Source organism: Pteropus medius, unplaced genomic scaffold (assembly GCF_902729225.1).
Source record: "Pteropus medius unplaced genomic scaffold, Ma_sr-lr_union100, whole genome shotgun sequence".
In the NCBI taxonomy this organism is placed as follows: domain Eukaryota; kingdom Metazoa; phylum Chordata; class Mammalia; order Chiroptera; family Pteropodidae; genus Pteropus; species Pteropus medius.
In genome coordinates, this window is record NW_024354569.1 from 386,517 (window position 1) to 398,201 (window position 11,685).

The window sequence follows — 11,685 nt, forward strand, 5'->3', positions numbered from 1 at the left end:
AACGATAGACCTTTTCCCACCACCCCCTTTCCCTCTCTCTTTCTCTCTCTTTCATCTTTTCCTACCTTATTTCACAACAACTTTTGTCATAGAATCTGAAATTTATGAACGTGGAGGAGCTCCCTAGTTGTCACCCTAATTGTGAGGGTTGAATCGATGTGCCTGGGAGTTGGTCATGGAGAGATGGAGGGTCAGGTCATGTGAACTATCTCTGCTCAGTAGATGCGGTGAACAGGTTGAGATTTTTGTTGGGTTTATCATAAACTAGTTTCTTATTATCAACCTAGAACATTAGGAAGACAATTTTTCAAGTAGATTTTCCCGTTTTAACTCTGAATTGGGCAATTTCAGGGTTTTGCGGATTTTTTGTCAAGTGGAGAAAACTATGACTTCAGGTAGGTGATTTGTTTTTCCTTCTCTACAATTGACTCAAGATGTAAAGAAAATACAAGGTTTTGTTTCCAGTGCAGAATCTCTTCACTTAATTTTCACTACAAGCCATAAATATGCTTTGCCTGCTGTCCCGGAGGGAGGTTACAGAGTAAAATTCTTCAAATTTCATATGCCTTTTCTTTAATGTCAGGTCTGGATGGTAGATTCCATTACAGGATACGAATATAACTTCTTGCTACAACCAAGTTCTTGGGAGAACTTGGGAAAGTTTTCACTTATCTCTTTTTTAATGTGGGTAAAAGCTTCACCTTTCAGTTATCACCAATGACAGTGATAACATATGATATCGCTATCATATATATTCATACCTCTACTCATACCAATATTGTATTATATAAATTTAAAGAAATTAACCATCACCTAAACATAAATTCTAAGAACATGATAGCTTTCTACCCAGGATAAGATGCACCATAGTTTAAGAATTGCTCTATTTTTGACAATTAAATTTTCCCATTGTTAATATTATAAACACTGTGGCAATGTAGCTATGGATATTGTTTTTCACAATTTTCTCAATGCAATTAAATATATCTTATGACAGCTTATTAAGAACAAAATCTCTCATAAAAATAGCAGATAGCTTTTTATTGTAGTACTGGTTAAGATTTAATGTGCATGGTCTACTTACTTTCCAGAAAAATTTATGGAAGAGTTTCAACTTCTTGAGTTTTTCCTAGCACAGATCATTACTATCATAATTGATTAACCCACTTTGTTAATCTGATATGTAAAATGATCTTTCTCAGTGCATATTTTAATCCTCTTTATTCATAATTCAAAATTTAAAAGGTTTTCATAAACCACTAATCTCAAAAATTTATCACATTTCTCAAAAATGGAATTGTGGACAACTTTGCTTTCAAATTTATGTTCCTGAGAGTTTCAACTAAAAATAGCCTATACTTTATAGAGTCACAGTAGGTGTTACTCTGCTGGACAGAGGTTAAGTTCTTTTTTTTTCAGAAAACAAGTTAATTTCTGTGCACCTTCGAAGTATGTCTTTGAATTTATTCTAAAACCCATCAAACTGATGAATTTTAATCGATCGTCTGAATCTATTGTGATAACATTTGGAATCATTTAAGTTTTCTCTTGATATCTAAGTCCATTTTCATCAGCAGGATCCACCTAAACAAATATATTTTGAATTATATGACAGTGCTGTTTTTGTTATAGCTCATAAATACCCTGTTCAATATCAATATTGTATTTTTTCTGGTTAATGTTAATCTGTTTTTTTTCCTCACTTTTTCTAGAATAAATGCAAAACTTATCATTTGGTTTCCCAAGCCTGACAGATGGTGAAAATGAGGGAGGAGAACTGCACTGCTGTGACAGAGTTCATTCTCCTTGGGTTAACAGATGTCCCTGAGCTCAGGGTCTTTCTTTTCATGCTGTTCTTTATAATCTATGGAGTCACAGTATTGGGCAACCTGGGCATGATTGCTCTGATTCAGGCCAGCGTTAGACTCCACACTCCCATGTACTTTTTCCTCAGCCACCTTTCTTTTGTGGATTTCTGCTATTCCACAATCATTGTACCGAAGATGCTGGGTAATATTTTGAACAAAGATAAAGGTATCTCTTTCCTGGGATGCATGGTACAGTTTTATTTATTTTGTGCCTATGCAATCACTGAGGTCTTCTTGCTGGCTGTGATGGCCTATGACCGTTTCGTGGCCATCTGTAACCCACTGCTTTACTTGGTCACCATGTCCAAGGAACTCTGTGTGAAGCTGGTGTCTGGCTGCTACCTCTGTGGGACTGTGTGTTCTGTGATTCACTTGTGTTTAGCTCTTGAGATCACCTCTTACAGTTCAAATGTGATGAACCACTTCTTTTGCGATCTGCCCCCTCTCTTATCTCTTGCTTGCTCTGATGTCACTCTGAATGAACTGATGCTATACATTGTGGCCACGTTCAACGAGCTCATCACCATCGTGATCATCCTCACCTCCTACTTGTTTATTCTCATCACCATCCTGAGGATGCGCTCCGCGGAGGGGAGGCGCAAAGCCTTTTCCACCTGTGCCTCCCACCTCACAGCCATTCTTGTCTTCCATGGAACTATCCTTTTTACTTATTTCGGGCCCGGTTTGGGCAACAGTGAGGATACAGACAAGGTGGCCACAGTGTTCTACACTGTGGTGATCCCCATGCTGAACCCCCTGATCTATAGTCTGAGGAATAAGGACGTGAAGGAGGCTCTCAGAAAAGTGTTGAACTCCAAAATATTTTCACAGAGAATACTTTCTAAGATCCAAAGTGGAGGCTGGTGCAGGGGCTAATGGACGGGCTGCAGTGGTTGATTGGAGAGAACAGCCAGGAGGTAGGTCTCAATGAGTGATTCGTTTTGATTCTGTTATCTTTGTGTCTCTGTAATTGACAAGGGTAGGATTGAGCATATTTTGAGTGTGAAGCCTACCACTTTGCTTTTATTCAAGTGAAATGTTTTAATTGGGCATGGGAATAGACTGTTCAGACTCAAAGGTTTAATTTCATAAAGTTTATAAGAATTTTGAAAATCACACTTTCAGAATCTATTATGGAAACTATGATCCTTTTTAAAATTGAATTTCTGTTATTTTACGAAGAGGAACAAATCTTTATCAAACACTTTATACACAGAATGAGATTTCCATGTGCGTATGCATCTTTTTTATCTTTTTGTTTTTCTTTTGTTATTTTATGTTGCGGTTATTTCTTGTTTTTGTTAATTTTATTATTTTGCTGTTATCGTTGTTTTACATCATTGCCAGTTTCCATGAGATTACCATCGTGACCATCCTCACCTCCTACTTGTTTATTCTCATCACTATCCTGTGGATGTGCTCTCCAGAGGGAGTGCATGAAGCCTTTTTCATCTGTGCCTTCCACCTCACAGCCATCATTGCCTCTCAGGGAACAATCCTTTCATTTATTGCTAGCCCCATTTAAATTTAGTAAAATGCATGACAGGCTCAGACATAGTTTCACATTCAAGAACCTTATAGTTCATGGGCATTAGCAAATAGCATAAAATGGTTGGTGAAGAGATACAGTGCAAAAATCATTTGTAGATAGCAAAGGGATGTCTTTCGAATTGATGCTTTTTTTTTTTATCTTGGCCACAAAGAATGGCTATTTATTTATTTATTTATTTATTTTTAATGCCTATAGCACCTGGTCTTCCTAGGTGTTCTCCCATTTAAGCACTAACCAGGACCGACATTGCTTAGCTTCTGATATTGGAAGGGATCAGGCGTGTTCAGAGTGCCATGGCTGTAGACAAGAATGGGCAATTTTTAAAGAGTGACAAAAGAGAAATACACAAATTTTATTCAAGAATAAAGGAAATGAATAATGTTCAAGAGATTAGTATGTATAAATAAGTCAATGAGTCAACAAATATTTTGAGCTACTTTTTTCTACCATATTCTTACAATCTTGTAAGGTGTTAGGTGTTCCAAATAATGAAAAATTGCATAAGATGTCCCTACTAATCTAAATTACTTCAGAAAAAGTTCCAGTGTGAAAGATGAGAATATTGATAATTTGTTCAGAAATACTAGCTTGTTTCTCAGAATAGTGAGAACAAACACCAAAGAAAATATATTTATAATCTGTTTTATGTTTCCTTTTTATCATCTACCAAACAATGTAAATATGTAACTAATTTATGTAATTATATGGCCTCTTGACCACGGGCATATCTGAATTCTCGTCAGGACTCTGCAGGCAATTTTCATAAAAGAACTGAGTGGATTTCTCATAAGCGTTGAGAGTTAATTGTTTTCTTTGGACTTAAATGTTGTTTTAAGTTAACTTTCCATTTCAATTATACTCCAAAAAAATGAAATCTAGATTATTATATATATTAGAGAGGACTAATTTTCTTCTACTATTAGTAATATTTACTATAAATGCCCTCATTGATACAAATATCTAAGTTTTAAAATTCTCTAACATGTTTAATTTTTTCCTGTCATCAATTTTGCTTGAATTTCTTGTATATCATTCTATTTTGTACTCTATTTTTTGATGAAATTCCAAATTGTTCAAGAACTTATTGAGAGAATAAATTCTAACCGTTTTTTGAGGGTAATATGAAAACTGGACAAAGATCTTATTGTTCTTAAAGTAATTTGGAACTGTTATATGATTTTAAATTTATAATGATAAATTACAATAAACTTTTTCAAAAATTTAGCTATGTAATCATAACCAAAAATATTTTATATATTTACAAATAAATTGCCTTGTTTTGCATAGTGTCACTAACTTGTTTACGTTACTTGGGACGATTTTGGAAAAATATAAAAAATGTTATATTGTTCTTGATTAGAATAAATGATAAATAATTCATTTTTAAAATATAAGTCTTTGTGTTTTTTCTCTATCTTGGTAAAAGATGATTACATTTTTGTGAAATCAGAGCTATAAACCTTAAGTTTTATTTGAGGAAATGAAAATACATATTGTTTTATTGCTCTGACCAATGTTTTAAAATTAGTGAGTGACAAAACGAAGACAGTAAATTGAGATTTCAACCACACAGGAACTGCACTTTTTATACCAATAGAGAATCCCAACATGATACACACAGAGGTGCAAAAAGTAAAGCAACAAGGGAAAATATTTAAATTGTACGACAGCATCAAATAGCCAAAATAACTATTTGGAAAATCAGAAGTAGAAAAATAACTATTTGGAAATAACTTTTTCCAAATAACTATTTGGAAAATTAGAAGTAAAAGAAAAAATGAGATCAGGACAGAGGAAATATGTTTAGAGATAATGGCTAAGAATTAACAAAATTAACAAAAGACACCAAACCACAGGTCCGAGAATCTCAGAGAACACAAACCAGAATGAATACACATGCAGCTGCACACACACACAGAGATACACACAGATACACGCATGAACACACACACACCTCACAGGAAAAAGACAAGTAATAGAGAAAATATTGCTACAAGAACCATTATACATCAAAAAGTGATTTTGAGCCATGGCACACTTTATTTACTTATTCGTTTTGTTTCGTTTGTTATTAAATTTATTGCTTAATAAACATTGGTTAATAAAATTATATAGATATCAAGTGTACAATTCAATAATACATCATATGTATATTGCATTGTGTGTTCACCATACAAAGTCAAATCTCGTTATATCTGACCCCCTTTATCTTTATCTATCTCCTCTATCTCTCCCCTTTCCATCTGGAAACCGCTAAACTGTTGTCCATGTCCATGTCTGTTTGTCATGTTCATTTGTTGCTTTCAGTTTTATATCCCATGTATGGGTGAAATCAAATGGTTCTTAACTTTTTCTGTCTGACTTACTTCACTTAGCATGATAATCTCAAGATTCATCCATGTTGTTGCAAATGGCAGTATTTCATCTTTTCCTCTGGCTACGTAATATTCTATTGTATATATATACCACATCATCTTCATCCAATCATCTATCAAAGGCCACTAGGGTTGTTTCCATGTCTTGGCCACCATGAATAATGCTACAATGAACATAAGGGTGCATATATCTTAAGAGATAAATGTATTCAAATTCTTGAGATAGATACCCAAAAGAGGGATTGCCGGGTCATTTGGTAATTCTAATTTTGTTGATGGCTTTTTCTTACTGTGCAGAAACTTTTTAGTTTGATCTAGTCCCATTTATTTATTTTGGCTTTTATTTCCTTTGCCTTTGAGCACAAATTCACAAAATCCTCTCTTAAACCAGGGTTTGTGAATTTGGTACCTATGTTTTCTTCTATGCAATTTATTGTTTGGGTCAAAACAGCACTCTCGACTCTGAGTGAGTTTTCTTGTAGAGTGTCATCTGTGGCATTGCAGGATGTTAAACAGCATCTGTGGTCTCTACAATCTAGATGCCCTCATCATCTCCTTCTAGTTATATTCCACAAATTTATTGCCAAATGTCCCTTATATATGAATATGGGCAGAGACAAACCCACCTTCACTCGAGAACAACTTATATAAAGAAAAAAATGAATATTAGAGTAGATTTCTTGCCTGAAACCCTGAAATACAGAAAAGAATGAATGAAAAAATAAAAGCGTTAAAGAGGAAAAACAACTAAAAAAACTGTCACTACAGTTTTATGGTATATATAGGAAAATATCTTCCAAAATAAATTAAAAATAAAGCTATTTTCAAACTAACAAAAACTGAAGTAATTTGTTACCAGTATACCTGTATTATGAAAAGTATTTAATATGTTTTCCAGGGAGAAGGAAAATCATACCAGACAGAAATTGAAGCTCACAAAGAAATAAAAAAACACAGGTAACTGTATATTAAATGTATATTTGAAATGTATTTTACTTTTTTTATTAATGTTTTTGAGATACCATCGTTTAATCAAATTATATAGATTTTGAGTGTACAGTAATATATTATATGTCTATTAAATTGAATATTAACCACCCAAAGTTATATTTCCTTCCATCATCTTACGTTTGACCCCCTTTTTTCTTAGTTTTAATTGTTTTAAATGAAATCCTTGCAAGCTTGGAGAAAGTATAGTTATATTATCAAAGTGCTTAAGGAATAAAAACAATAGCAATAAAATATTTATAATCTGTACAAAACTCTGTATAACATAGTAAAATAACAGCATATAGGATAAGAGAGTACTGACGAATTCACTGTTTCATGGCCTATACAAAACTTATGATTTATTAAATGTTTATCGTTAACACCTGAAAATCATTATAATTTTATAAAGGAGAAAAAATAATGTCAATAGAGATTTTTAAAAAATCTCACTTTGAAGTATGACAGAAAATAGGATGAAGGGCAGGAAACAGATGGAACAAATAGAGTTAATGTGTTGAGGTAAGATATTTAATTCAACCACCTCAATAATTGCGTTAACTATAAACAGTTTACACCGACAAATAAAAGATAGAGATTATCATATTGGACACAAAGGCAAAAGAAAATTCTGTGTTATCTACAGAAATTCCTTAATGATGAAGACACATGAAGTTAAATATAAAAGGAGAGAAAATATTACATGTGTGGATATATCAATATAAAACAAAGACTTTAGAAAACAAAATGTTACAAAGGATAAAGAGGCGATAGCGTAATGAAGACGGGATCAACTCATCATTATATTTAGCATTCTTAAACATGTTGATTGAACGACTATATATTGTTAATATATCTTCCTATGAAGATAAAAGGAGTTACTATTTGTGTAATACTTAGAACAGTTTCTAATATAAGTGCCCCCAAAATGAGAACTATTGTATAGTTTTCTGATCAGTAGGTTCATTACTTTTATGGCATTTAAGGAAATCTAGAGTAGTTTTAGTCACTGTGGCTTACAGGAATTTAAGAGTTTTTGTGATGTCATAAGAAAGAGAATTTATCAGAAATATTCATTTTATTTCATTATGGCAATCTGAGCTGTGGCTTACATATATGACACTAGGATGTAATATCATAATGCACCTTAAAATCTGGAAGGAGACAAGTATGGTTTTAAAAACTTTTTTCCCAAAGTGGGATAATTAAAAAATAAATTTCCTGATGCTATTCCATACAATAATTATTTGTGTTACATCAAAAGTAGTCTTAGTTTAATTTTTACATAGTCTGTTATACCATAGAGATTAATAATTGGTTTGCAACTTGAGGGACCCATTCCCCAGGAGCTTAAATTACAGTATAAGTCTCTAACTGTACTCATCCTAACATCTTCACCACCAGGGAGGAGATGTCTACCTTCAGGTTTGTTAGTGAGAACCAGGCCCTGGGTACTTGAAAATGGAGGATTCTTATTTTCCCAGGAAACAATTATTTTAAGGATATAGCTAACTCATCTTCCTTCTAATTAGAGAATGTTTTAGTAGAGCCCATATTCCTCTGCATTTACTGTTTCAAATGCTGCTGTCTTTTAATATCCAGACAGAATTAATGGTGAATTAGGATAATTTCCTCTGTAACACCAAACGTTGTTGATGTGTATGAGAGAATTCAGAATAAACAAATGATATATGTTTTCTCACCAACCCTTTTCCCTCTCTCTTTCTCTCTCTTTCATCTTTCCTCCCTTATTTCACAATAATTTCTTTCATGAAATCTGGAATTTATGACAGTGGAGGAGCTCCTTAGTTGTCACCCTAATTCTGAGGGTTTAATTTATGTATCTGGGAGTTGGTCATGGAGAGATGGAGGGTCAGGTCATGTGAACTATCTCTGTTCAGTAGATGAGGTGAACATGTTGAGATTTGTTTTGAGTTTATCATAAACTATTTTCTTATTATCAACCTAGAACATTAGGAAGACAATATTCCAAGTAGATATTCCTGTTTTAACTCTGAATTGCGCAATACTCAGGATTTTAGGGGTTTTTTTTGTCCAGTGGAGAACACTATGACTACAGGTAGGTGATTTGTTTTACTTTCTCTACAATTGGCTCAAGATATAAAGAAAATATAAGATTTTGTTTCCAGTGCAGAATCTCTTTATTTAATTTTCACTACATGTCGTAGGTATGCTTTGCCTGCTGTCCAGGAGGGAGGTTACAGAGTAAAATTCTTCGAATTCCATATGCATTTTGTTTAACGACCGGCCTGGATAGTAGATTTCATTATACAGGATACGAATATAACTCCTTGCCACAACCAAGTAGTAGGGAGAACTTGGGAAAGTTTTCACTTATGTCTTTTTTAATGTGGGTAAAATCTTCACCTTTATCGCCAATTACAGTGATAACATATGATATCACTATCGTAGGTATTTATACCTCTACCTGTACATCTTCCTTTACATCTCTATATATAACCAATATTGTATTATTTAACTTAAAAAAAATTAACCATCACTTAAACATAATTTCAAAGATCATAGTAGCTTTCTACTCAGGATATGATGCACCAAAGTTTAACAATTGCTCTATTTTTGATAATTGAATTTTCCCATTGTTAATATTATAAACACTGCTGCAATGTAGCTGTGGATGTCATTATTCACAATTTAATCAATGCAATTAAATATATCTTATGGCAGCTTATTAAGAATAAAATCTCTCATAAAAATAGCAGATAGCTTTTTATTTTGTCAGAGTTAAGACTTAATGTATGTGACCTAATTACTTTCCAGAAAAATTTAAGGAAGAGTTCCATCTTCCTGAGTTTTTACTAGCACAGATCATTACTATCATAATTGATTAACCCACTTTGTCAATTTGATATGTAAATTGATCATGCTCAGTAAATATTTTATCCTCTTTATTCATAATTCCAAATTTAAAGGGTTTTCATAAACCATACATCTCAAAAATTTGTGACATTTCTCAAAAATGGAATTGTGGACAACTTCGCTTTCAAATTTATGTTTTTGAGAAATTCAACTAAAAATAAAAAATCCTATATTTTATAGAATCACAGTAGGTGTTACTCTGCTGGGCAGAGTTTAATTTTTTTTCAGAGAACAGGAGATAATTTCTGTGAACCTTTGAACTATGTCATTGAATCTATTAAAAATCCCATCTAACCGCTGAACTTTAATCGATCATCTGAATCTATAAATTGATAAAGTTGGAATCATTTAAGTTTTCTGCTGATACCTAAGTCCATTTTCATCAGCAGGATCCACTGAGACAATTGCTATTTTGAATTATATGACAGTGCTGTTTTTGTTATAGCTCATAAATATCCTGTTCATTATCAATGTTTTGTATTTTTCTGAAGTTAATATTAACCTGTTTTTTTCTCACTTTTTCTAGAAGAAATACAAAACTTATCATTTGGTTTCCCAAGCCTGACAGATGGTGGAAATGAGGGGGGAGAACTGCACTGCTGTGACAGAGTTCATTCTCCTTGGGTTAACAGATGTCCCTGAGCTCAGGGTCTTTCTTTTCACGCTGTTTCTTCTGATCTATGGAGTCACAGTTTTGGGCAACCTGGGCATGATTGCTCTGATTCAGGCAAGCGCTAGACTCCACACTCCCATGTACTTTTTCCTCAGCCACCTGTCCTTTGTGGATTTCTGCTACTCCACAATCATCGTGCCAAAGATGCTGGATAATATTTTGAACAAAGATAAAGGCATCTCCTTCCTAGGATGCACGGTGCAGTTTTATTTATTTTGTGCCTATGGAATCACTGAGGTCTTCCTGCTGGCCGTGATGGCCTACGATCGCTTTGTGGCCATCTGTAACCCCCTGCTGTACATGGTCACCATGTCCCAGAATCTCTGTGTGGAGCTGGTTTCTGGCTGCTACCTCTGTGGAACTGTGTGTTCTCTGATTCACTTGTGTTTAGCTCTTGAGATCACCTCTTACAGATCAAATGTGATGAACCACTTCTTTTGTGATCTGCCCCCTCTCTTATCTCTTGCTTGCTCTGATGTCACTCTGAATGAACTGATGCTATACATTGTGGCCACTTTCAATGAGCTCATCACCATCGTGATCATCCTCACCTCCTACTTGTTTATTCTCATCACCATCCTGAGGATGCACTCTGCAGAGGGGCGGCGCAAAGCCTTTTCCACCTGTGCCTCCCACCTCACAGCCATCGTCGTCTTACAGGGAACAATCCTTTTCACTTATTGCCGCCCCAGTTCAGGCAACAGTGAGGATACAGACAAGGTGGCCACAGTGTTCTACACTGTGGTGATCCCCATGCTGAACCATCTGATCTACAGCTTGAGGAACAAGGACGTGAAGGAGGCTTCCAGAAAAGTGTTGAGCTCCAACATATTTTCCCAGAGATTATTTTCTTAGCAGAACTTGGAGTCCCCAACTGGAGTCTGGTGGAGGGTTGAATGAGTGATCTGCAGCAGTGTGAGTCTTACCTCTTTACTTTTATTCACCTGAAATATTTTAATTGAGTATGGGTAATGGACTGTTAATACACACACATTTAGATTTCTGTAAAACCTTCATAAACTTAATAAAGAACTCAGGACGATCACACTTTCTAGTCCATTATGGAAACTAAAACTAAAACTAAAAAATTTTAAAATGAACCTATGATTCATTTTAAAATTGAATTCCTTTTACTTAACAGTGAAGAACATATCTTTGCCAGCTTTTGCACAGAATGAGATTCCGTGTATGTTTATATCTTGCTTGTTGTTCATTTCCTGCTTCCCTTATTATGTTTTACTCTTTGTTATCACAATGTCCAGTGTCTTTGCTACTTCACATACTATTTGTAGGTTTTAAAATGATATTTTAGAACAAGAACAGATTTTCTAA

The 11,685-nt window shown here is 34.1% G+C and overlaps 2 protein-coding genes across 2 annotated transcripts; both read left to right on the forward strand.

Annotated features, from left to right (window-relative positions):
• Nucleotides 1-1,763: 1,763 nt before the first annotated feature.
• Nucleotides 1,764-10,245, forward strand: LOC120596723 (olfactory receptor 5L1). Its single transcript, XM_039855191.1, has 3 exons — nucleotides 1,764-2,688; nucleotides 4,436-4,536; nucleotides 10,207-10,245. The coding sequence occupies exons 1-3, from the start codon at nucleotides 1,764-1,766 to the stop codon at nucleotides 10,243-10,245; spliced, it is 1,065 nt and encodes a 354-aa protein (XP_039711125.1).
• Nucleotides 10,246-10,248: 3 nt separating this feature from the next.
• LOC120596724 (olfactory receptor 5L2-like) lies at nucleotides 10,249-11,208 on the forward strand. Its single transcript, XM_039855192.1, has one exon. The coding sequence runs from the start codon at nucleotides 10,249-10,251 to the stop codon at nucleotides 11,206-11,208; it is 960 nt and encodes a 319-aa protein (XP_039711126.1).
• Nucleotides 11,209-11,685: the final 477 nt, after the last annotated feature.